At 38.1% G+C, this 27,501-nt stretch overlaps 1 protein-coding gene across 1 annotated transcript in view; it reads right to left on the bottom strand.

The window, feature by feature from the left end:
• Window positions 1-2,504: 2,504 nt before the first annotated feature.
• Window positions 2,505-27,501, bottom strand: part of TOX (thymocyte selection-associated high mobility group box) — a 150,553-nt gene continuing 125,556 nt past the window's right edge. The window contains exons 5-8 of the mRNA XM_011931950.1: window positions 23,935-24,015; window positions 12,176-12,562; window positions 4,935-5,086; window positions 2,505-4,600 (exon numbers count right to left, since the gene is read on the bottom strand). Coding sequence (XP_011787340.1) covers window positions 4,564-4,600; window positions 4,935-5,086; window positions 12,176-12,562; window positions 23,935-24,015 — 657 coding nt within the window. The 3' untranslated portion in view covers window positions 2,505-4,563. The remainder of the gene's footprint in view (window positions 4,601-4,934; window positions 5,087-12,175; window positions 12,563-23,934; window positions 24,016-27,501) is intronic.

Here is a 27,501-nt window from a genome sequence, read left to right as displayed (position 1 = left end):
TGTACCATGGGGTGACTCACATGACTTTAACCATTAAGCGGAAGAGTGACTTAGATTCAGAGGTTAAACTCATGATACGAATTTTTCACCTTGCCTTGCCACTATTTTAATATTTAATCATCAGCAAAAGAGATGAATTTTCTGTTTCTATCCTTTCTTGAAAATAACAATTATGACTGGGCACGGTGGCTCATACCTGTAATCCCAGCACTTTTGGGAGGCTGAGGCAGGCGGATCGCTTGAGCCCAGGAGTTTGAGACTAGCCTGGGCAACATGGCAAAACCCTGTCACTGCAAAATATAGAAAAAAATTAGCCAGGAGTGTTGGCATGCACCTGTGGTCCCAGCTACTTGGGAGGCTGAGGTGGGAGGATTGGTTGAGCCCGGGAGGTGGAGGTTGTGGTGAGCCAAGATTGTGCCACTGTACTGCAGGCTGGGTGACACAGTGAGGCCCTATCTCCAAGAAAAAAAAGAAAAGAAAATGACACTTATGAGTGGAATAAGAAAATGCAGGCCAAATCTCTATTTAACAAATAAACATGAGGACATCTATGTTTAACCACAACTTTCTGTTCCAGCAGATAACCTATTTACAACAAATGTTCACATGAAATTTTTTATCAAAACAAAGAAACATGAACGGCTATTGGAATTTACTGGTAATTTAAAATATTCCTTGTTTAATATAATATACCTGTCTAGGACTCATTCTAAGTGGGGTACCTTGTAAACAAACATAATTGATTATTCCTTTGAGCATTTTCTCCTAGGACTTTGTAAAGTACTTCTAATTCCATTTGAAATTACATATCAAGTTATAGTCAAAACCCCATTGTCTCTAATTCCCACACCTTTTGGTTGAACCATATGAAATTACCATTTCGTAGATAAAACAGGCCAAATATTAGCAATTTCATATGGTTCAATCTAATCACTTTTCCAATGAGTGGGACAACTCTTTTGCAAAGGGCAAGAGATCTGTAGAAAAGGGATTGGTTGTTGATGTGCTAATTTTAAGTCATGCATTCATAAGTTTAAGAAATATCTTAGTAATGAATCTGAGCCAGATGATACAGTTGACTCTTGATTAACAAGAGTTTGAAGCAAGTGAGTCCACTGATGTGCAAATTTTCTTTCGTCTCTGCCACATCTGAGACAGCGAGACTAACCCCCTGTTCTTCGTCCTCCTCCTCAGCCTATGCAATATGAAGAGGAGGATGAAGAACTTTAGGATAATCTACTTCCACTATTGACACTGGTCAATAACATTTATTTCTCTTCTTTATGATTTACTTAATAACATTTTCTTTTCTCCAGCTTACTTTAAGAATACAGTACATAATACTTAAAACATACAAAATATGTGTCACTTAACTGATTATGTTATCAGTAAGGCTTCTCCTCAACAACAGGCTATTAGTAGTTAAAGTTTTGGGGGCGTCAAAAGTTGCATGGGCATTTTCGACTACGTGGGTGTGGGGAGGAGTTGGTGCCCCGACCCCTGCATTGTTCCAGGGTTGACTGCACTGCTTTGGTGGTCATGGTTTCCTATGGACTGCTTGTGGTCCATGCAGATAGGCCTCTTTGCCTTTAACACAAATAATAAAAGTAATCACAGAGACCAACTTCATCCTTGGCTATGTTCACTAATTTGACTCACTGGAAGTCATTATTTGACTCATTTTGCCTTGTCAACTCGGTCACATTTGAATGGGAATCAGGATTTTGAATTCTTATTTCTTAATCATTTCTTGATTATGTTAGACACATACCTCAACCCACTCCTACACACTCTCACAATTTTTTCTTTTTCTAATCAGCTATAATTTTGATTTTGGTGTGTTGGTGAAGAAATCTGTTGTCCCACAGTATTGCTGTTATCTCTCAGAATGACTTTATTGGTAGTCCTGGAAATCTTAGGAATGCTTCAGCAGAGAACTTGATGTGCACTCCCACTGTTCCTCTCAGTTACAAGCTCTAAGCCAGGGCCTGGGCTACTGTGCCCAGCGTGGATTCTGGCTTTCTGAAAGATGGGGATTTCCTAGGCAATAGCTCACTGTACTAGAGCCTCAGATTGGTGAGAGGGCGTTCTCAGAGTTTCAGGAAAGAACGTTTGTGGCCATGGCAGCCATTAACCCCCACTCTGCCCGATCACTTCCACCATAAAATTTATTTGGGATTTCTCATCTGACTAGACTTGTTCTTTAGAGACTGATGGATCACCAGATAGAATACGGTCACGCATAATAACAGTTTTATTGATGATGTGTTTTCTTTTATTTACATTTGCTTTTACTGTATTTGGTATTGAATTTCAACACTGTCTACCCTGGTCGCACAGCTGCTCTAGAAAAGCTGTAAACAACACGACACTGTGCTTTCCTGCACAAACCGTCTGTCAAAGTCAAGGCTGCTCATTCTCCTCCCAGTAATTACCTTCTCAGTTTAGACTTAATGCAAGTGAAATTTTTACTTTATCATAATATAATAAATAAAAGACATTAGTTAATTAGTAGTGCTGGTATATTTCTAAAATACTAAACAGACAAACAATAAACTGTGAACTTAATCACATGAGTTCTTATACAGTTTCAAGACAGGAAAATTAGAGCTCTCAGCTACAGTCATTTTAATAATCACATGGATCTGCATTATTTATTAGTTATTACATGCTCAAGTGATTCAAGGTTGTACAATGCCTAAAATCATTCCAAAGCAAGCATACCTTTTGTCTGTTTAATTCTGAGTGGATTACATAATGCATATATTTGTATTTAGTTAAACTGCTAAATTTATTTCACATATTCCAAGAAAGAGACATCAGCCATTCTCTTGATTTCCAACCAGATTTTCTTGATATGATCCCCTAAAAAGGAGTAATCTGCTAGCTTTTTTTTTTTTTCAGTGTGAAAGCTATGCAAGCCCTCAGGCAGATTCTCAAGTACTTTTGGTTCCCTAGCAAATCTCTGGTACCTTAAGAATTCTCTTGGAAGACCCAAGAATTCTGGAAAGAGTAGTAGCTTGTAGAGGCACAAAAGACAGCAAGCATCTCATTTCTATCAACAGCTTTCAAATTTGGATGGCTTTCCCTTTTCTTTTGCTGTCTGGTTACTCACCTTTCATTTTTAGATGCTTCCCTTTCACTTCTTCCAGCCCCTAGTTCAATTCTTAAATGCTTTCTGGATTTTGTGAAAAGCATGCAGCTTGAGGAAGTTTGGTTTGACTTTTACTTTTTTGCGGGGAGAGGTGGGGTGGTTCAGAATTGACTAGAACCAGCTGAGAACCAAGAAGTAACCATTTTAAGATAGAGGACCTGTCTGTTTGTTTAGTCTTGGAGCTTGTGTGACTTGGAGGGCAATTCCGTTATACTGTATGAGGAAATAAAGTTCTTAAATATAATAGTTTTTTGTTTGCATCAACCAAAGAAATGCAGAAATAAGGACTGGTTACTTTAATTTGCTGCTAAGTGAAAGGCAGGTTTGGCTTTATTCATGTTACTGTAAAAACTAAATAATAAAGTATTCACACCAAGCGTGAATTTTTTTTTTTTTGCCAGCAAAAGTTAAAACATCAAAGAAATCTCTTTCAAATACTAACAAATTTACTTACAAACACCTATATTTATTATTTCATAAATAGGCGCAACAGGTTCCATAAAAAAAGATTAAATACAGACACAGTATGAAGAAACAATAAGACAGAGCCATATGTAAAGGTTATAATTTAGCTGTTTCCAATCTGTTTCTGCATCTAATAAAATACCAGGTAAGCATTTGGCAGTTTTATACATAAAAGGACTTAAATGACATTTACTAACCATTACACAAAAAGTGATACAAAAAAGCAATTTTTCTGCAGTACAAAATAAATGTGTTTGCGCTTCCCTTAATACTAGTTTCTTTTTGTCTGATCAATGAGACAAAGCCAATTTGTTTTTAAATTAAAATCACTTGGGAATACTTTTTATTTTCAAATATTTTGAAAATATAGAACTATTAGTCAGTTGTTTTAAAAATGAAGTAAAAATATGAATGTTTGCCAATTTAACCCCTATTGTGAAATCAATAAACTGGAATGAGCCAGTTTCAATTACAATTTAGCTACAAAAACATTCACATTTTATACTCTAGGAGAGTGTAACATAGATGCTATTTACAAACTTGCTATGACTGCTACATCAAGCCATTTAAAAAGTCTTTAGTAGTTTCATATAAACACCCATTATGAAAACCAATGGAAAATCCAGGACTTTTATCCGAGACATCTACAGTTGCTAAGGCAGTTACTAGAGCGCAGCACTTCACAGCAAAAAACCAACATAAAATCTGAATGGTCCAAATTTCCTTCAGGGAGGAAGAAAAACAATGTCCATAAAGGATTAAAAAAATAATAAAGAAGCATGACTATTTCTTCCAGAGTGGGTGACCCACAAGCTCAAATGGTCCTAAGTGCTTAGCAACTTGTATTTTCTAATAAAATGGAGAACTGCCTTGACTGTACAAAGCAATCCATGGTGAAAACACTTCCCTGAATTCCTCAGTGGAAAGAAGAGGTGTTCAGACTCTCAAGTAAGGTACAGTGCTTTGTCCCTCTGCATGCCCCTGTATGAAGAGAAAAAAGACAATTCCTTGTTACAAGGCGTTCTGAGCTACAGGTGACAATGGGGGGATGGATGGCTTTGAATTATTTGCTCCAGCTTGAGTTGTTCACTGGGAAAGTGCAATTAGCTAACCTACATCTGAAGTGAGAAATGAGCTAAAGGCATTTATTCTTGGACGAGCTAGAAGACTGCTTAACAATTTCTGGTGTCTTCTGCCTTCACGAACGTGAAACTACCCCGGATCATGTTTTTGGAAGCAACAAAACGATCAACTAGGGATAATATGCATGCTATGAGTGCCGTCCACCACCAGGTGGCGATGACCAGCCGCTTACCCACTACTGCAGTAGTCGTTATTCCAGTCCACCGGCTGTGGGGGAGGATTTCTGCACCCCGAACGCACATACTCCATTGCTTGGGTGACAACTTGTGCAGCTGTAGATGTAGGATTGATAATAGTCTGATAGTCGGGTTGAAGAGTAAATCCCTGAAAGGGAAAGCAAGTCCATAAATAAGGATCAAAATGCATTTTAAGAAGAAAAGCACCTAAATATTTATTCATTCTTTGCAGACACACTAGGCCTCTTGCTTCTGTCTCTGCAAGGGCAAGCCTGTCGGAAGAGCCCAGAAAATTTAAAACAAGGGTAGAAAAGAAATGCCCACAAGTCCGTTCTTTTTACCTTTCCTTCATTTAATCATGTGTCAGAAAACCTTTAATTATACCCTTGAGCAGATAAATTGAATTGAGAAACAATTTCAAATATAGAGGAGCCAACTCAATCAAAACAAAGGGAGAAGAGGGCCTAAACCCCTCAAAGTTTATGTTTTCTGTCATACGTAAGGATACATTAATAGTTAATCCCCAGAATATGCAACAGAATCTTTTTTGAAGGATTCAGGCAGCAGGTGGCTGAGTGTTTTATTAGACTACACCTATTCACATATTGTTCTCAAACCCCTTTTTCTTCATTCAATCACAAAGGGACCATCTGCTTCTTCTTTATTTGTATTTCTCCCTCAGCTAAAAAATTTCAACCAAAGCTTTTTAACAGTTGTTGGACTAATATAGAGAAAAGAGATTCAAAACAACTTGCCATTGGAAAACACAGGGAGGGAAAAGTGTATGACAGAGCAAATATTTTTTAATTGAAAAGTCTATTAACTGGCAAACAATAATCAGACTTCAGGAAGATTCTACTAATACACTGGCATGGTGAAGTGTTGACTTTTAATCCTAGCGAAGCTATTAAAAATTCAAGGACAGAATCTCTGAAGTATATAGCTATATCTGGTAAACAAAAAGCATTCTACACTAAGATTTATATTTAGATTCTCTGGTGAATTCAAGAGCAGCATAAGCAAGCTTTGCTGGAAATGACCAAAAAGGCAACTTAATTAATCTTATGGTTGTCTCTGAAGCAGATTCCATCCATGGTTTTAACCACTAAGAAATCAAGAGATTAAAAAACAAACCATTCTCTATTTACTTGGAGAAAGCTTTTGAAGGCATAATATTGTTGAATTTTCACTTTTAAAGAACTCAGCAGGATGATGGGAGGATTGATTTTTTACTAGGGATACCTCCTTAGACTTTTATTCATGTTTGGGTGTCCCTCGTGTAAAGACTCGAAGGCACCTATTACCAAATATTCTAATTTCTCATTATTCAGTTTTAGATATTAAGTTGATTTCCCATTCAAATGATAAAGACTTCCAGCCAACATTACCACTGATTCCCACACAAACTGTGGACAAAGACAAAACTCTGAATGACTGGAGACAAATCACTGAAAAATGGAGAATTCAACCAGACTGGTTACTTGATCTCACACAGACTAAAAGAAATTCACAGCTTGCTTAAGGAAAATGAGTTTGTCTATGTAGATGTGACCTGTTCCTCAAGCTGTAAATATCTTCCAAAATATTTCCCTAGTGTCTAGTTCGGTGCTGGGTGAAGGGCAGGAGAAAACTCTCGAGAGGAGTCTTGTCTTGGCTTCCTTTATTCAGCCTCATCACAAGGCTGCTGTAAGCATCTTGAGATCAGAGAGTGTTTCAAATACTTACTGGGTATTCTCAGGGCCTTGCCCATAATAGTGGCTCAATAAATCATGTTTTTTATAAGTAAAGTTTATTGCAGACTGTTTGATGCTACTGTTGGAAAGGTTCAGGGTATATAAATGTTTAAATGTCAGGGATTTCCTATCTTTTTGTTGTTGTTAGAGACCAGGTTTTGCTCTGTCACCCAGAATGGAGTGTAGTGGCATGATCACAGCTCACTGCAGCCTCAAACTCCTAGGCTTACCCAACCCTTATGCCTTGACCTCCCAGGTAGCTAGAACTACAGGTGTGTGCCACTATGCCTGGCTAATTTAAATTTATATATATATATGTATATGTGTGTGTATATATATAATTTTTTTTTTTTTTTTTTTTTGTACAGATGGAGACTTGCAATGTTGCCCAGCCTGGTCTTGAACTCCGGGGCTCAAGCAATCCTCTTACCTTGGTCTCCCAAAGTGTTGGGATTATGGGCATGAGCCATTGCAGCCAGCTGCTATATTTTTGGTGTAAAGTTCTCCATATTGGATTTCTGTTTTGTCTTGTTTTTGAGACAGGCTCTTGCTCTGTCACCCAGGCTGGAGTGCAATGGCACCATCTTGGCTCACTGCAATCTCCACCTTCTGGGCTCAAGTGATCCATCCACCTTAACCTCCCAAGTAGCTGGGACTACAGGTGCTGCCACTATGACTTGCTAAATTTTTTTTGGTGTGCATGTACGTGTTGTAGAGACAGAGTTTTGCCAGATTTCCCAGGTTCATTTCCAATTTCTGGGTTAAAGCGATCCTCCCACCATGGCCTCCCAAAGTGCTGGGATTACAGGAGTGAGCCACCATGTTCAATCTCCATATTTAATTTTTACACAGTTGACAAAATGTAACCTAAAAGGACAAAAGTCTCAAAAAAGAAGTAGTCGAGAATATATGTACTTAGTTGATGGTGTGAAAACATATGAAAAAGCAAAACATAAGCACAAATAAACAAATCCATCAACCATGCAAGAACGCCCACCCCCTTTCGCTGCCTTTCCCCACACAAAGGCAACAGAAATCGCCCTTTTTTCCCCATGAATGAAAATAGTTCCCCAGGTTGTGGGAAAACATTATTAGTTTAAGATTAAATGAGTGACTTCAGTTTACAAAACCAAAATTATGTGTTAGCTACAAAGTTCAAAGATTTAAACTTCAGCTAACTTCAATGTCTGTTTTAAGAAGATCACTAATATCAAGGACCAAGAAAAATACAAGCAAAACCTGAAGTAATATTATTTCACATTATTTTACTTTCTTTCAATTTAGAAAATGACACATTCTTCTGAACACTATAAAAAGAGATGCTGAGGTCAAATGTAGCACTCAGTAAATATTGATTATTGGTGTAAATATGAAACAACATGATAATATACATTTTTTGAAAAAATGTTTGCTTAGTAGTTTAATTAAACAAGACTGAATATTTTGCATTTTAATACTCAGGAGAAAAATCGCCAACTGTTTTGTAGCATGCCTGGAATTTTAAATTTCATTTTCTGGTGCCAGATTGAGATAAAAATAGGAAACATGATAAAGATTAATTTGATGTCAGAAGGGACATTTGCTCTTTAATTAGATTTCTGCAGCCCTCGCAGTTTTGTTGTGCCACCAGAGCAAGTCCGAAAAAGCCTGCAGCACAACCAAACAGTGATCCTCATATCCACACTTTACTGGGAACTAATTTCATTTCCTGCCTGTCTGGAGAGGTATTTTCAACAGGCATCAACGTTTTTGTCTTCACAACTGATTTATTCATCAATCTCAATGTGATTTTTTTTAAACCTTTAAATTACACCCAAATCCTGAAGCAGCTGTTTATTACACAAGGAAATTGAAAATCTGTCTGTGTGATATCATACAAAGATTTTTTCTTAAGGTTATAAAGGAAGTTGACAGATATTAATGATTTTTTTCTCTTGACCTCATTCGACAATCTCATGAGCAGAAAAAAAGGAAGAAAATTGGACAAAAAAAAGCAGGTCCATGGTTTCAGTGTATAAAACATTATTCTAGAAAAAAAATGAAACTATTATTCCTGGTGGACTACACAATCATTTTTGTAGGATACATTCATTTTCAAAAGGATAATAAAATAGCTAAAGTAATATTGGAATATGAGACAATATTTTAAAAATACAGTTGCTGTTAACTTTCTTCTCTCTCTCTCTCTCTGTCTGGTGTTTGGATATGTCCACATGGCTCCCACATGAGGAAACAAACATCTTCAAGATAAAGGTGTTTTGAATGATGAATCAGGTCAGATTTTATCCACAACTCAAGTCTGCATCTACAGGCTGAGGACTAACTGATGACTCAGATGTGGGCCCCAACAGACTGTGGCGGTGGCAATAAATGAAGTGACAGCGTGGAGGGGAGGTGGACTCCCTTTTTTGATGCTGATTTTGGGATTATCAGTTCTCTGGGGATACCAGTCCCCATCACCTGCAGGATCCCACTCCAATGCCCTGCCCTTGACTCTGACCTTGCCCCTACCTCTCTCTTTATTTCCCTGCTTCCCACTGGCCTCCTTCCCATCTCCCAGACAGGCCATGCTCCTCCCCAGATTGGCTCTCCCAGCCTAGAGTCCCCTTTCCTGGCTGCTGCTGTCTGTGGGAACGTCCTCCACACCCTTCCCACTTTCCAATATTTAAAGCATGCTTCCTCTTCTCATCCTTCAGGTCACTGTGCCAGCCCTTGAGAAGGGCCTTCCTTGTCCATCCCAGCTAAAGGCTCCATCCTTCCTCCATGCACCCTGAAAGTCTGGAAGTCTGTCTTCCAGTTTTATTTTTTTTCAGAAGACCTTTGTTATTTGTTTATCATATCACCACTGCCATCCCTCCCCTGCCAACTCCACGGGGCAGGGGTCTCATGACTTGTTCTCGCTCATCACTCAATTTCCAGAGCCTAGACAGTGTCTAGCACATGTTAGGGGTTCAATTAAAATTTTTCAAATCAATCACATTTTTAAAAACTTCCAAGGAATTGAAATTGAAATTCTACTAGCTGATCTTTAATTCATTCTAACAGTGAAACACTTTTACTGCTCATTTGTTTGTCTATTTGTTCACTACTCAACAATTATTTTGACTACTTACTATGATCAAGGCATTGTTAAAAGAGTTCTTAGTCAATGTAGTCTTTGCAGTGATTTACTCTCCATTTTGGGTTTATGCCATTTGGGTAAATTGTAATCAGGTCTTCCCATCTCAGCAAGCATACTTTTTGGGATACACTAACAGAACTGACTTAAAAGATGATGAATAACTTGTCCAATGTAATCTGTTCTATTTTTTCTTATACAGTTAAGATTCTATATGGAAAGACAAATCTCTTGGATTTTTATATGTGGCCTTATGTAAATCTGAAATATTTGAAAACTATTCAGGATCACAGCCACATCATCCAAGGTGTTTGTGTTAGCATAAATAGAAAAAGTAATCATCTGTGAGTGATAAATCAGAAAAAGGATCTCCTCTGCACACAGCTCCAGTCCTCAGCATGGTGAGGAAACTGAATTTTTGTTTTTTTCCTCCGGAAAGAAATAGCCCCCAACTATAGTGCTGTAAGCAAAACATGGGTCCTTAGCCGGGCAGCACCCTCAAACAGATGTCAATCACCCAACCAAAGGTGGTGTCCCCCAAACCATTAATTCTTATACAAACACTACTGGTTCATTAAGATGCACGGATACCCAAGAATGTTCCTTTAATTGAAGTTGGTGTCTGATGGGAAGAGTGGGAATTTGCCCCTAAGAATATAACTCGGTCATACACCTCTTAAGACAAGGCAGGGTGGTGGGAAGTGGCTTTCTAGGTACTCTTCTTCCCCAGTGAATCAACAACTGGTGTGTTGGATGCAGATAAGAAAGCTGTCATAGCTTTAGCAGTATCTTTGGCTTAGGGACCAAGAAAGACTTCAGTAAGAAGATGAATCCCTTTGTTCTCCATAACCATTTTGATTTGAGAAGTAACCAGAATTTAAAGATCCTTTGGATTCTTAGGAGATACAGGTTTTCTCGTATGAAAGAGTTAAGAGTCTGCAAGAATCATTGTGAATGAGATGCAGCAAGCCTAGCATTTTAGAATTCAGCCTCTGAGTTTTGAACAGACCTGGGTTTGAATTCCAGCTCTAACCTTATGAGCATATGACTTAACTCTGCTAAGCCTCAGTGTCTTCCTCTAAATGAAGATAATGCTAGTACCCGCACTGTAAGTTTTCTGAGAATTAAAGAAGAGGGAGTATATTAAAAGCATTGGGTTTGTCACTGTGAGCTCTCAAAAGTCCTGTCAATAATAATAATAGTAATAATAATAATGAATTGGGGACTATGTATATTTGATTTCTTTTTCTGCCTCTCCTTCTGCTCCATTTCCCCAGTCCAACTAAAGATTTGAATTCCACAGAGAGGTAGACTTCAATTCTATAGGAAAGCTGTGTTTGCCTTATATCCTTATAGCTTGGAGAACAATAGAGTTCTCCAATTGGAGTATATAAGTGATACCTGTATTTAATGTGATTTGTAGTTTTTACTTTTATTTATTTTTTAAAAAATTATATTCAGTCTCCATAGAGACTATAAAAGATTGCCAGTGTCAACTATACTGCGAGTTGTCATGGCAGGGTACTGGGAGAAGCTTTCAACTGGCAGTAATCACATCTCAGATAAACTTCATTGGCTACGATACTGCCACTGCGCAAAGCTGCTTTTATTTTTTAAAATAAAATTTAAAAAATAGTTTTAGCATTTCAGGATGCCTTCTGTACAGTTTAGTTTATATTGTTTGAGCCTAATTTTCAAATTTTAAAATAATACCAAAATCCAAAAGGAATATTTGGTTTCAAAGAAAAGTTAAGCTAAAATTGCACACAAATGGTTTCAATAATCAGGGAGTGGGTAGGGAGACTTCCAAACAGCCTGTGTTTTTCAATTTATGCAGAAGCCAGATATCCATTTTTAAATAAAACTCTGGTTAAAATGTTCAGTTCTTAGGACTTTCAGGGTTCTACCAGATTTGGTGTTGGATCTGATTTCATTTTTCAGCATTTATTGGATTCAAGAGGCCTACCAGTCAAGACTTTCTCATCTCCAAACAATATTTTTTAAAAAGTTGTAGAATTCTCTATTCCAGAGAGATTCGGCAGCACTTGGTATCTTAAAATAACAAATGTACTTTATTCAAGAAACAGAAAACAAGAAGAATGATTAGAAACATGAAGCAAAATGGATATCATGGGAAAGAAACCAGTGATTATGAAAAGAAGCGACTGTCAATTGTGATGGCATAATGCCACACAAACTCACCACTTGTAAATTACATTTTGCAGAAAGCAGATATTTGTTGAATATCTTTAGTGCTCTCTTGACTTACATAGAAGGATAGAAAACACATATCCCCCATCCTGTCCTGGATAAACAGCCCTCCCACCCCCCCCACCACACTTCAGAATAGGGGTGCATACTCTGAGTCCAGAGCCATTGCACTTACTTGCTGCATGGTGGGTGAGTGTAAGGCGGACTGGACCTGCATGGGGAGCTGGTTCCCAAGGGGCTGCTGCATGGTGAGCGGCTGGTGCTGCTGCATGTTGAGATGCTGGTGAAGAGGCGGGCTGATCTGGAGGGGAGGAGGAGGGGACACAGCCATGTTCGCTATAGAGACAGTCACTGGCATTTGGTTATTCGGCTTGGGGGCTATGTTCCTGGGGAGACTAGGATGCATGGCGGTTAGGTGAGGATTCATTGCTGGTTGTTGGTGATAGTGGGAACTTAGGTACAGAGCCGAGTGGGCCTGGCTGGGCCCGTGGAACACCGACGGCTTCGAATTGATCAGCTGAGGAGGTTGAGATGTCTTCACGTCAACAGGTTCACTGTAGCTCTGTTGAGGAAACAAATGAGCAGAATTGGGAGGCTGATACATGAGAGTTGATTCTAGGTATGACGCTTTGTGAATTTATTAAAGCACTTTCCCTGGAATCCATACCCGTGACTATCCTGGAGTCTCTTATCTAAGAATTCCTCCACCATTATTTGTAATGTGATTTATACAAGACAGCTTCGCTTCTATCCCTTTTCATGAAATTGAAAACAATCTGCAATGACATTTTGTTCCTTTGCCTAAATGTTTAACTCGGTGACTTTTCTCATCATCCAAACGAGGGTAACAAGATGGGTTTGTGGAGGAGGGGACGGGGGAAGGCAGATGCCGTGAGTGCCCAAATGGGAAACACACGTGGAGATTACTTTCAAAGCAATTCAGTTCTGGAGTTCTTCTATAGATTATAGGTTTGGTTTTTAATTTTTCCTTTTTTATATTCTCAAAGAGACTTGGCCTAGATATTTGCACAAAGAAAACAAAGCTGGCTGATGGAAATGGATATGGGAGAACAGAGTTCTAAAATACCTTTCTGAAGTCATATAAAACTACATTAATATACTCTTCAAAGTAACTGCAGAACTTATCCTGAGTTTTAAAATGAAGATGGTGATGAATTGTCCTCCATAATGAAGTAGATAAAAATAATCTCTCTTAGAAATTTTAGACTCCATCATAAATTAATATAATTTTGCCCTAATTTTTCCACACCTTCATATGGTCATTTCCTAATAATATTTTAATTGATTTAAAAACTGAACAAGAATTAAGCCTGTGGCAATTCCTCATGGGTCTGAACCTACCTCCTACATTTCCTGAGAGGAAGAGACTGATAAGACAACCAAAGATAGAAGGTGGAACCAACTGGAAGGAAAAAAAATGATAAAATGGACTGGAGAAAAAAAAATCACTTTGTCAAAACAAGGTCTTGAGGACGCATATACGCCTTTACTCTGCAATCTCGATGTCATGCTTTCAAGTCAAAGTGAGTTTCTTGCTACTCTCCGCACTGCAGGGAGCACTGCGCCATGAGGGCTCTCGGGGCCTTCTGCTCGGTGCACCACCAGGCAACCCACTGACAGGCCCTTAGAGAAACGGGTTCATCACGCATGACGGCATGAAACTCAAGCCGGGTAGCTTCATTATCACCAGGCAGCTTACAATACGGTTAGCAACACAACTCATTTGTCTTCGATAATGCAGTCCAGTTTCATGAAAACCACTGTAAGAATGATGCTGCGTATGTCTGCTGACTCCCGGGGGGACAGGCTGGGGTGGGTGGACGATTAGCCCCACATTCTGTCATTACAGAAAGGACACGTCTGACACCTGTAACAGTATATGCCAGCCCGTGGAGACCTGGGGTCCTGGGAGACTCTGAATACTCCATGCACAGTATAAAGTAAGGTGTACCCAAATAATTCCAGCCCCTTTGGAGAGTCCTCTCATCCTGACATTTTTCCCTGTGTCACTGTTGATGCAGCTTTCTGAAATAGGAACCAACATTTAGATTCCCTGTCTTCGCTATTAACACGAAAAATGTCAAAAACTGTTCATGAAAAATCTTTAAGGGAGGTTTTAGATCAAAAAAGCTTTATTAAATGCAGCTCCTGAAAGGTGCTTTTAATTAAAAAAAAAAAAAACAAGTTTTAAGTAGATTTTTTTTGGCTTCCATTGAAAAATTCTTATTGTTGATGTGCAAAATAGTTAACAATTGAAGGAAAAGGTCAAATGGGTTAATCAAAGCTGTGTAAACAGTGACTACTTCCACATCAGAATAACAGGTACTGCAATTGATACGCCTAAAAAATTATTCCATATATGCCAGAAAGATTATGTCCTAAGTCTGTGTGTTTCAGTAATCTGGAAAAGCATTCGGTGCGTTTGAATTCCCTCTTTTTAGCCTACTGCAGAAAGGCTAGTTTCATATTTAGTCACAGACTGTGTTGACCTCATACCAGAAAGAAATCATATTTATAAAAATGGATACATATTGGTACATCTTTATTTTTTGCTTTATAGTTGTTGTTTTTAATTTAAAAATAATATAAGTCACTCACATTCTCCTATGACCAAAAGTAGAAAATACGTGTAATTGTAAAAATGTTTTCATTTTTAATTTCTGTATATAACTTATTACTAGATAATGAGGTAACTTTTGGCTAAAGAAATAAAAATATCAAATTCAAAATAAACAATGAATCTAATTCTCCTGAATTCTACTATTTAAATAATAGTATGTGGTCCATCATATAGACAGATGGTAGATAAGCAGACGTAGAGATGGAATAGATGTACAGATTTATAGAAGTCAACAGATAGCAACCTAATTTGAGATACCTTATTACCAACCTTGTAAAGCTCTCTTTTCTCATGGATAATTAAACACAAAACATTTTATCTGTCTAGCCACTTATTTATCATTTACATCCTCCATATCAAAGCCGCAAAGACCAGTCCCCTTCAACCTACTGTGAAAGAGTAGTCACTTTTAATCACTAGAAGAACTACTGGCAAACTCAAAGTAAATACAGTTCCAAAGATGATGACTCAGACAACACTTGAAACATAATTTTTAACATAGAGGGAGGGAGACTTTGGGGGAAGTTATATATATTTTCCCTTTATTTTCTAATCATTGAATGTGACAACAGAAATAATGTATCCAGCCATGTGCCTAAATGTGGCAAGTGCTCCAATATGAGTTCTCTTCCTGTAGTCTCTTTTCACAAAGATATCTTGATTCCTCCAAAAGGGGATCTTTTTTTGATGATAGGGACTTGAATTTCTGTAGCCCACGCATCTACCACAGTGCAAAGTACATAAAAACACAATTATGTTTTCTAAGGCGTGAATGACTACTCTTGAGCAATCCTCCAGGCAGCCACCATTGCCCTTGCTGACTTGCCCTCTTGACCAGACACACCGTTCCTCTTCCCATGGAGTGAGGAAGGATCTGAAGACTTGGAAAAGCCACAGAGTATTAGACTGGCCTTCCTCGTGCTCTTCTCTGCTCTCGGCAGGAGCCAAACCCTTCCTGAAGTGATGAAAAATTGCAGCTTTCCGCTCTGTCCTTTGGTTAGATACACTGCCCTTTATGCCTCACTGCTCTTGGGGGAATGGAGGCAGCAGGGCAGCTAGTTCAGTCTCACCCTTACTTTGGGAATTTGTATCTTTATGTAATGGTCCACTCATTTAGATGAGGAAAAACCTGCTTCTGGCTTCGCTTTTCATTAATTATTAAGCAGACTAGTACAAAAGACAGTCTATTAATTACAGAGCTATTTTATTGTTCTGGAAGATAGGTAGAATAAGTTCATTTTCAGTGGCAAACTGCCATAAATTCATAATGTGATTAAATGAAAATACATAGAAATCATAATGTACTCTTACTGTGATTTTTTTCCAATTAAACAGTGAAAGCAAGGCTACAATTTTGCTAACCAATTATATCGCATATGAAGACTTCTATACCTATCATTCAGAAATTAGAACTCTTTTCCCATACATACTAAGTAATTCGCATTTGTTTCCACTTTTAAACACATAAACCACTTTTATTTAGCAATGAGTGTCATATTGGTCACCTGACAAATGTGTTTCCCAGCATGTAGACAACTGAAAATCAACCTTTGAATCCCACACTTTCACAGGAGAAATGTGTTCTTGTTGTTAGTTTCTGAGTATGTTCTCTTTCCTATTTGCTTTTAGACCACAGATTCCGGAAGATATTTTCTACAAGCCATAAAGTGGGGGTAGTGGCCATAGAGACATTTTGAGTATTATCTGTAGAGGGTTCCTTTGACATATGCAAAATGTATAAAGGATACAACTCTATAAGCCTGAAGATACCTCTTACTAACCAAATTGTTGATTATCCAAGGTAGCTTCAATCCCATTTACTTTGTATAATGAAGATAATACTGCATAGTGTATAATTTCCCCCATTCTGGGATGATACGCGCTATAAAAATGAAAGATTGACAAAGCTATTGTTATTTAAAATAGCAAAGTATAAACATAATACATAAAACTCAGTGGAAAGAACAATATAAGAGTTTCTGAACCAAATCAAATTAATAGCCCATCTAATTTGATTCTTGTTTTCAGCACTGACCGATACTTGATGCATTGAAAATTAAACAAAATTTATGCACCTACTCAATTGTGCATTGCTCCTTCTGGAAGAAAAATTCTTTCTGGGCCATGCAGGTGATTAACTTATACCCTGAAGCATGAGATTTTATTATCTTTAAATCACGATCTGGGTTTACAGAGCTGCAAATTTTATGTTAACAGTCATACAATGATCCATCCCATTTGCAAATTCAGACTCAGTATTTGTCTCTATAGCTCACCATGGCATGATATCTGTAAGTTTGCCTCATTCCATAAAAAGAAACTATTTTTTTTCAAATCCACTTTCCTTTAATTTAACTAAGCATCATGCTTCTTTACTATTGACTATGGAAACAGAGAACTTTCTTGTCTTAACTCAATATTGTCTTGTTCTGTATGTTAAAAAAAAAGGTTCCCATTTGTCCTTTACACATTTTAGTACTTCATGAACTATTCCTTAAGGTAGAAACAAAATCTTTTATTTGATGTTATGACCTTAAAGTCATGAATCTGATTGCCTTTATTTAATAAACCAGAACATAGTTATCCAAATGCCATATCCTTCCAGGTTGGCAATCCTAAGAAGTTGTACACTTATTTCAATAATGCTGCCTTTATTTGGGATATTTGGGAGCTTCCCTACTGGAATTCTCTTCAGAGCCTGTGGGACACTGTTTTACATATCTTCAGACAACTCTTTGTCTTTTGATGGTGAATTTGATTTTTGGAAACAGCTAATAGTCACTTGAAGCCAAGTCTGCGGGTTATATCTGGGTGATGTTTGGGTAAAAGAATGAGGTGTGAAAACAATGTAACAAGATTGATTTTCTAATGTGGCTCATAAACTTTTCCTGACTACAGTTCTAAAAGAGGAGTTTCAAAAATTTTTTGAACTCTGGGAGCAATAATAAAATGAGTTCGCAGCCTCCCAAGGTGACTACTTTGAATGCAACACTCATTTTGGGAATATAAATTCTGGTCTATGTGGTAAAATGAAACTAGTTCCATTGCTTTAAAGTTATACATTGTTTTCAGCATAATAATTTAGATCCACGTCTAGGAATTCCTGAGTCTATGGAAAAACTATATTTCCTTCAGCTTTATTTAACAGTCCAACCCCATATGACCTTCAATAGCATGTAAAATTGCTTAAGCCAGGAACTCTGAGCCTTCATAATAGCATATATCCTTGGACCACTTTGCAGGGTTCATAAAGATCATTTCAATTAAGAAAACCATAGATGAATGCATTTTTGTTCATATCTAGATCATTTCTTATCTTTATAAAGAAATATATCTATGAAACAAAAATTTTCTTTTTTAAATGTCACTTTTAGAATTTATTTATATCAAAATAGCCTTTGATATAAAGACAAATTGAAAATATCGTCCAGCTAAATTTTCAATGATATGCAAATCTTTCCCTCCTCCTTTGTATACCTACTAATACTAAAAATAAAATTAATAATAATACTCATAGCTTATATTTATTAAGTGCTTCCAATGTTTAGGATGCTGAGTCATGCTGTTTATTTTTAAAATTTTTGAATTTAAAAAAATTAATTTTATTGTGATAAGAACACTTAACATGAGATCTACCATGTTCACAAATTTTCAAGTGGACAATCCAGTATTGTTGACCCTAGGTCCAATGTTGTACAGCAGATCTCCAGCGCTAATTCATCTGGTTTGGGGAATGCTTTCTGCCTGTTGATTATTGACTCCCTATTTCCCCCTCCCCCAGCCCTGGCAACCACTGTGCCACTCTTTGATTTTATGAAATTGACTACTCTAGATAACTCCTATAAGTGGAATCACGCAGTACATGTCTTTCTGTGACTGACTTATTTAATTTAGCATAATGTCCTCAAGTGAACCATGTAATTTATATAGATTTTCTTATTTTATCCTCATGGAAACCCTAAGATGTAGGTCCTATTATCTTCTCTGTTTAACATTTGAGTAAATGGAGACTTAGAACATACAAGGAACTGCATGAAGATATGCAGTTTGGAAGTGGGAAACCTGGGATTCAAATCTAGATCCACCCACCCCAGAGACTACAGACTCCTCACCCTGGGGACTCTCCCAGTACAACAGAGGTGGCACTTTTAGAGGTCCTGGAAAAGGCTTCCCGTGATTCCATACAGAAGCACAGAGGTTGAAGTTGCCTTAGAGGCCTCTGATCCTTATTTATAACATTTGCTTCTGCTTTTAAGTTTCTCTCTATAGAAAGAAGTTGTTTATTTTAACAATTCAAGAGTTTAGCAGTGTCCCCGTTCAGATTAAATTCATCTAATTTGAAATGGAGCCTATTTTCTTATTCTGTAGTCAGAGAAAATTAAGCATGAATAATCGCTAACCTATGTCTAATGCCAGTGTGGACTTAAACACCCTTGAGTCTTTGTTTTCTGGGTTTCATAAGCTTGAATCCTCTCTTTTTCTGCTACTACCTTCTAACTTTTGGTCTTCCAGTCAATTTTATGACCTTTTCCACCTTCCCCCTTTAAATGACAGAGCCTAAAATTGAATAAGGTATTCTGGAGTCTGACCAGTGCTGTGTTTGCAGCATCCTGTGTCTTATACATGTGTCCTGAAATTCTTTTGCTTGTACAGCAGGAGTGACCAGAGCTGGGCAGTTTTGTCACTGGCTCCACACGACCAGCTGAGGTACCCACCTGGTTGGAATAGCATTGCACAAAGCAGTGCTTTCCAAACATTATGCAGGCCCAGATTCCTCTGAAGGTCTCAGCCTCCGTTGGTAGTGGGGGTAGCAGGGTGGGCACTCGGCTGGACTCCACCCTCAATTAAGCCAGGGCAGCTTTACTCTTAGCTGTTTCCTATGTAAGAGCTGGCATGGAATTTTATGGGAGGTTGTTACCTCAATAAAAAGAGGTGCCAGTTTGAAAGATTAAAAATATTTGAGAATCACTGAGGGTAGAGAAAAGCCTATAAGCTCTGGAAGAAGACAGTGAGGAGTTTGAGTCCTACTCTGCCACAGCCACTGCGGGCAAGCCATTTACTCTCTCTGCCTAGAGACTGTCTAGAAAATGGGGCTAATTCCTACTGTGCAGGTTTGCTGTGATGGGAAATAGGAACACATGTAAAATGCCTAGCACAGTGTAAGGCACACAGAAGCTACTCTGTAGATGGATGCCATGTATATTTTTGTTACTATTGGAGACAATTCAATATCCTGGTAAGAATGGGCCAGGATTTCCATTTGGAAGTAACAAAAGCTAGAATATTTGTTTCCTAGGATTAAGCGTTTTACTTTTGGCAGATTTCAATGTTATTCAAGCCTGGAGTCACGCTAATTAATCTGCTGGATTAGATGGTATATAGCAACTTTTTTATGTTTTATTATTTTTTTGAGATGGAGTGTTACTCTGTCGTCCAGGATGGAGTGTAGGTGGTACAATCTTGGCTCGCTGTAACCTCTACCTCACGGGTTCTAGTGATTCTCCTGCTTCAGCCTCCTGAGCAGCTGGGGTTACAGGCACCCACTACCATGCCCAGCTAATTTTTGTATTTTTAGTGGAAACAGGGTTTCACCATGTTGGCAAGGCTGGTCTTGAACTCCTGACCTCAAGTGATCTGCCTGACCTCAGCCTCCCAAAGTGCTGGGATTACAGGCATGAGCCACCGTGCCTGGCTGGTATATAGTACTTTTAAATGGAAGACGTAATCACTGAAGCATTGTCAATCCTGTGACTCAGTTTCACAGGTAGAGTCAAAGGTCATTGACTGTTCTTATTTTTTATTATGTTCTATAAGAAGCGGTTAATTTTGGCCAGGCGCGGTGGCTCAAGCCTGTAATCCCAGCACTTTGGGAGGCCGAGATGGGTGGATCACGAGGTCAGGAGTTTGAGACCATCCTGGCTAACACGGTGAAACCCCGTCTCTACTGAAAAATACAAAAAGCTAGCCGGGCGAGGTGGCGGGTGCCTGTAGTCCCAGCTACTCGGGAGGCTGAGGCAGGAGAATGGCGTAAACCCGGGAGGCGGAGCTTGCAGTGAGCTGAGATCCGGCCACTGCACTCCAGCCCGGGCGACAGAGCAAGACTCCGTCTCAAAAAAAAAAAAAAAAAAGAAAGAAGCGGTTAATTTTAAAGGATCACTTCAGGCCTTTCAAGTATCATGAAACAGTCCACTCGGATCTGCTGTATACATCTTTGTCTCTCAGCACCCAGCCTTGTGTCTGACATAGAACAGGTGTCCTGCAGCCCTGCTCTGGATGCAGAGTGCGGCCTGGGGGTGAAGAGGGGAGAAGGAGCAGACTGTGACTATGACATGACCACAAATTAGTGACAGGATCTATTGGCCTAGGAATGCAAAGTCATATTTGGGGAAATGAATGCCTTGCCTAGAAAATAGGTACTAAATTATAGAGCTGTGGAGGAGTAAGTCAAAGTGGCTGGGAAGAATTTAGGAAAATGGACAAGGTGCTCTGGCTAACACAGCTTTTCATGAACAAAAATGAGCTTAGCAGAGAGAATGTCAATGCTGTGCCATGACTCTGAGGCACTGGGTGTCTTGGGGTGCAGAGGAGCACATTGAGAGGACTCATGAGCAGCATGGCCCAGCAGAAGACTGAGGGCAGTGCAGGTCAATGTCAAACTTGGCCACTGGTTACCTGCAGGTGTCTTTCCTTTTCAGTGAAATGTTGATAATCAAGCCTACTTCAAGGGATAAGGCCTGAGGATTAAGGGAACTTATGCAAGTAAAATGATCTTTTAAAAACATAAGTCTCATCAGGCTATCTATCCCCTAACAGAACCCATTCTGTGGCTTCCCTTTGTACTGAGAATGCACCCAGCTCCTTTCAAATGTCCTCCAAGGCCTTCAGGATTGGGCTCCTGCCCGTCTTCCCAACTTCAGCTCAAACCACACTCTCTCCATTCACTCAGCTCTGGCCGCACAGACCTTTTCAATTCAAGGAAACATTTTGCCACCCCGAGTCTCTGCACTTGTTGTAACACTGCCTGGGCCAGCTCTTTCCTCTGGCTCTCTGGCTCTACAAGCTCCTGTCTTCCTTCAACCCCCAGATCCAATGTCACTTCTTTAAAGAGGTCTTTGCAGATCACCTAAGCAGAGGCCTTGCTTGATCTCCTCCAGAATACTTGGATTCTCAAATCTCAATCATTTATTAGTTTATGTTTTCACTAATGATTTCCCTTGACAAAAGAGAAAGTTCTTCAAGTCTAGGGAAAGGATGTGCCTGTTCTCCACAGCATTCTCTGAGCCTGGCATAGTGCTTGGCATGGAGCACAAGCCCAGGAAGATTGGTCAAATGAATATACAAACGGAAGGTGGGGAAAAAGAGAGCTTGGCTGGCACATGGTGGTTCCTGGGAGTTGTAATTATGGAATATATCATGTAGCATTTTCTGTTTGTCCCTTTAAATCTTTTAGAATAGGGAAATAATTTATAACATAGTAAAAACAATTATAATGTAGAAAAAATATGTTTAAATATGACTGGTTATTATTTGCCTTGTAATTAAAATGGAACAGAATTAGATTTTTATATATGTGATTATATCCTTGGGAGGATAGGCTGGAAAATTTTCTGATGATGTCTAGAGAGTTACACGCCAAATATCCACTCACATACAACATCGGAGGGTCATTTTTTTAACCTGGAGAGGATGTTTGTAACTTGCCTTCAATTTGTATACACACAATAGATAGTTGTACATAAATAGATATTCAACAGCTCCAGCAAAATTTCTACTGCCAAAGAGAAGAAAAATGTCAGAGTAAGCTGTAAAAAAAGTGCTGGGTTTTTTAAATGTAGAAATGGCAATTCACAGCATTTATACAAATTGCCGTACACTGCGGGTTGCAACTCTGAAACTGAATAGTAAGAAAAGTTGCAGCTAAGAGCAAATCTGAGGACACTTGTTTTGAAAGTAAAGGCTTAGTCAGTATCACAGCATTCTGGCAATCTGCATATCATTAACTAGTGTGCTTTGTATTGGGATTGAGACTTCGTGTATTGATTTTCTCCTATGTAAAGTGCTCTGACTAAAACTCTATTTAAAATCTTCAAAAAGAATCTGACCTTGGATGAAATAAGGAGAATTAACTTTTTAAAAGCCCCGCTATGTTTTTGGTGTAATTATCTGTTAACAATATCCACACGATTATTTAATCCAACGGCTGTATGGATCTAATATTTTACACTTGTTAGGTTATAATTTTATAAACATTCTATGTAATATATGCAGAAATGTGAAGTTGGTATCAGCAGAAAATATAAATAGCTTCAGAAGGAGTTAGATAAATTAGAAAGTGTGAGATAATACAAAAAAGCTAGAAATTTTAAGGTAAGTTATACCTAATAAGTCTTCTCACAGTGCCATACCTTAGAAGTAGAACATAAGACTGGATTAGACAAATAGTTTACTGAAATTTCTTATGAATTTGTACTTTGGGCTCTCTTTTTTTCTCTGCATCAGTATATTCAGTACGTATCTTCCTCAATAAAACATAATTTATATAATTATTTTAGAGTTACAATGAGTCTGGATACTTGTGAATGAGAAAAAACATCTTTTCTAAGGGGAAATGGGATGAAGTCCAGAGCCCCAGACCACAGTGAGCACAGTAACAGCCAATTTGGGACTTGAGATAACAGTGTCTAGTGCTTACAGACTCGGTCTATATTTCTGAGGTTACCTTCGGAAGAATTCCATAAAGGAAACTGTATCTTTAATAACATGAAACCAATCAGAGTCAACTCTTGAGTATTTATAACAGGAAGAACTAGTGTTTAAGATATTCTAAATCACTAAATATTTTTAAGTGGTGTTTTTATTTTCAAACAAAATGATGTGATTTATAAACATTTTTGGGGCCTGCTTACCTCCTAATGCTGCTGTAATGAGTCTAGAACTTACAGTTGGCATGTCCTCAGTAAAGGCCAATGGCATGGGGGCCTGGAGGCAATTTAGGAAGGGGATATGGAGAAGTAGAAAGTTGGCTTGGGTTGAAGAATGTACTGTGACTAATCCACACAACCAACCATCCACAGGTGGACAATATTTAAGAAATGGCCCAGGGGATGCTGCTTTGGTCTTTTAGAACTGAACGAATATTTCCATATCATATAGCTTTGTTTATAATTTACTTTTTTTCCAACAAAGAAGATTGTGCAGAATTGTTAAAGTGGTCTTTTATGCCTTTAAGTGACTATCAAAATCTGCCCTGAGATAGCCACAATCCGTCACAATATCACAAAACTGCACGTTACCTTGGATACAAGGCTGGCTCTGTATGCTGCAAGTTGCTTCAGGTACTCCTTCTTCGCAGCCTCAGTTTTCTTTTTATAGACCTGCAACAACAGCAAAGAGTCTTAAATTAGAAAGTGCATCTGCTTTTGTTTTCAGAGAAGTACAATATAGAATGATAATTGCACACGCATACACACTTATATAATAATATATATCTCCTCAAAGATTGTGTTTTCTTACTGAAACAGATTTTTAAGAAGTATGGCAATAGACTAGATAAGAAAAAAATTAACAACAGTAAAACTTTACACCTTTACATAAAACATATGAAAGGATTTATCTGGGTAGCTATGAGTGTAGAGGTAGTTGGCCTACAAAGATACTATTGATGAAGGTTCCCAGGGAAACCACATGTGAGTAAATAAGGCATTCATATTTATATAATGGGCAGATAACTCCACAGCGCATTCACATCCTGATATATATGCTCCATGCTAAATACAAAAACAAAGACAGAATTTAAAGATGACAAATCAGTTTCAATAAGCAAATCAAAGGAGACAGAATGGAGTTTGCAGGTTCATCATTCAGTTAAGATTTGGAGCCTTGAAGTTCTATTTTCAAAGACTCAGGAAACAGTGATGGTGATTAAGGACACGTTTGGGAGAGGAAAGGGAAGCCCAAGTGGCTGTGGATTGCATGCGTGCCCTGCCCTGCAGTCCACTCTGGTCGTGTCCTTTCCAAGAAAAACACTGGATGTCATGGGTCTGTGGACACCTCATTTTGAAAAGGTAAAAATGTTCCAAAATGAATTTCAGTTTACAGAAGCTTTCTATTTCTGAGAGGGAATCATCTTGAAAATAAAAGCAAAATCACCCTAAATTGAGCAAAAGTACTGAAAAATGACTTGCTTGTATGCTAAAGGTCACATCGCTAAGTTAAACAGTGAGCAGTCATTAGAGTTGAAAATGAAAGATTAGCAAAGTGAACACACATGGCCGTCTGCTACCATTAAGTTGATTCTTTCAAGGCTTTAGAGTATATTTTTGGCAATCTTTTGAAATCAGCCTTAAAGAACAAAATATTTTTCATCCTTCACTGTGTAAATGGAAATGTATTTTCATTGATACAGCTATTTTAAATTTCCCACATTTTGGATTTTACAGCAGGGAATAAGACTTGGCTAATATTTTGTAATGCTGAGCTCAAAAACAGACACACAGATCAGTATTGAAAAGTGGCTTCGGAATTAGTCAGAGTAGTTAAATATAAATTATGTCTAAAGACCAAATATCTGCTATTTGGCAGCAGGGGTAAATTTATGGTTTCAAATGCTGACTGTGGTTTGCCGAGCCCAACACCAACTATGAAATTCGAGAGATGAGAAATATTATTTACTCATGAATATTTTAATTAAAGCAGAACATTTTACTTAAGGTAAACAAATGACTAACCTTGTCAACAGAATTATAACAGGACTCTATGAAATGAATGTGCTAATTTTTCTCCTAAAGGGAGGGCTTCAGCCTTGACTTCTGTATTTGGCATTTTGGTTTAATAAAAGCCAAGTAAAATAAGGAATTAAGAATTAGTACAATACTATCATATAATCAATGTTCTATCTTACTAAGTATGAAACTACAGAAACTTTAAAAATTATATTTCAGTTTTTTTTAAGCAAAAAACCAATACATCCTTTGGTTCAAGTACAGGAGTATTCTAAATTTACTGAGCTAATTATTGGAAGTCAAATTCAAATTCTTTTCTGGAAATTCACACGTGAAAACAAACAAACGCTCAGGTCGAGTAAGTGCCTTCGAACAGTGTGATCTGTGTATATCGTAAGCCTCGGTGCAGCCACGAAACACAGCTCTCCTGCTTTTCATTGATTTATTTTTTTCTTGAGAGACAGATTTCTGTTTATAGTTTTTCCTTAAACCTCTTCTCAAAGACATAATTTATAATTAATGACCTTAAACTGACAACGTTTACATTTGCTTTTCATACCTTAAAACTGCTTCAAGAGGGTTTTTCTCCTACAGAGATAGAAATCCTATTCAGGACTTTGAAGCAAACATTTCGTCAACATGTCTTTTATGGTAATGCATCTTTGTATACCCTAAGCATTTCTATCATGCTTTTATTGATATGCTACTCCAAGTGACTCCCATTCAGCTAACTAGGATATGTTTTGCTTTCAAAGGCAAACAGAATGCACTTTGGTCCATAGCATTGCCCACAGTGGCATTTTCTAAGTTGTGGCAGATAAGACAGTATTGCCAGATGGTCTGACTGCAGTATCTACCATTTTTCTCTCATTGGTTTCTACTGAAACAGCAACAGTGTGACTACGATGCTATCCCTTTGTTGAGCTCCTGGCAGTTAACATCACACAAAGTGTTAACTTCCCTGAAATTTGTTGCTTAACAACCAGGGAAGAAAGGTAGCTAACTCCACATGTTTCAGGCTGCATGTGTCCCCGGTTTCCCTCCAAAATCGATGTTGCTACAGGATACCTGACTAGCATGCAGAGTCCCCTGTTTTCTACAAATGGCTCCCTATTGGCTATTGATGATTGGCTATGTGGGATCATCGCATAAGTGCCTAAATACCACTTTAGAAAAGAGTAAACTCATCATGTCACATTACATGGATTGATGGATCCACTCTTTCCTGAATAGCTGCAGATGTTCAGAGGGAGAATTCAAAGGGGGGTCATTTCAGAAGGTAGATTCCTGTAATTGTGTTGAAAGGGGAGTAGCCTGGACCAGAATTAAAATCTGAGGTGGTCTCCTCAACAGTAATTAGCACCTCCATCTTTGAGAACTACCTGATGGCTCCCATTTTATACACTCCGTATGTCTTTCCGATGTTACCTTCTAAAATTGGACAAGGATGTTGCTTGAATTCTATATCTAATGGAAATGCCTGAAGAAAGGCCTCAAATATGAATGAATGATGATACATAAAAATTCCACATGCAGGTGAAGTAGGGGAAATCCTTTAAAAAAAGATGTTTAAAAATTATCAGTAAAAACATCTCTCAAAAGCATTTCAAAGCCTCTAATTATGGATGAAGAAAGTCCTCTGCTTGCAGAAAGCAAAGATGTCCCAGGACGGCATTTGGCAACGAACAACCACTGCCACGAGCAAATGCACCGACCTTCCAACTGACAAGGATGGGTCTGATTTATGTCAAAGTTAAGTTTAGGAAAGAAATAGTCTCTCACTCTTAGGGAAAGACAAATATTTTAAAGGTATGTGATTCATACAGTAAATATTAGTATTTAGTTGAGTTACAAAATGGCTTCCAAATGGTTCACAGCTGTTTGAAATAAAGTACAAAGTTGGCCAGATGAGGATTTAAAAATCATAATACATCATTTATCATTTCCCCCCACTCATCCAAACACTTTTGAATTCATCCTGTCCTAACTGAGTTATATGCTGTGGTTTGTTATTCCAAGAAAACTACCATATCCCATCTAAGGATTGCATCTCAGTGGCTAAACTGAAACATATATAATGGCTAAACTAAAACATACGTAGATAGTCATCAAATAGCAGTTCTGGAGAACCCAAATCCT

Source organism: Colobus angolensis, unplaced genomic scaffold (genome assembly GCF_000951035.1).
Source record: "Colobus angolensis palliatus isolate OR3802 unplaced genomic scaffold, Cang.pa_1.0 Scaffold92, whole genome shotgun sequence".
Taxonomy (NCBI): domain Eukaryota; kingdom Metazoa; phylum Chordata; class Mammalia; order Primates; family Cercopithecidae; genus Colobus; species Colobus angolensis.
Note: the sequence above shows the minus strand (reverse complement) of the source record. Positions and strands in the feature narration are given on the sequence as shown.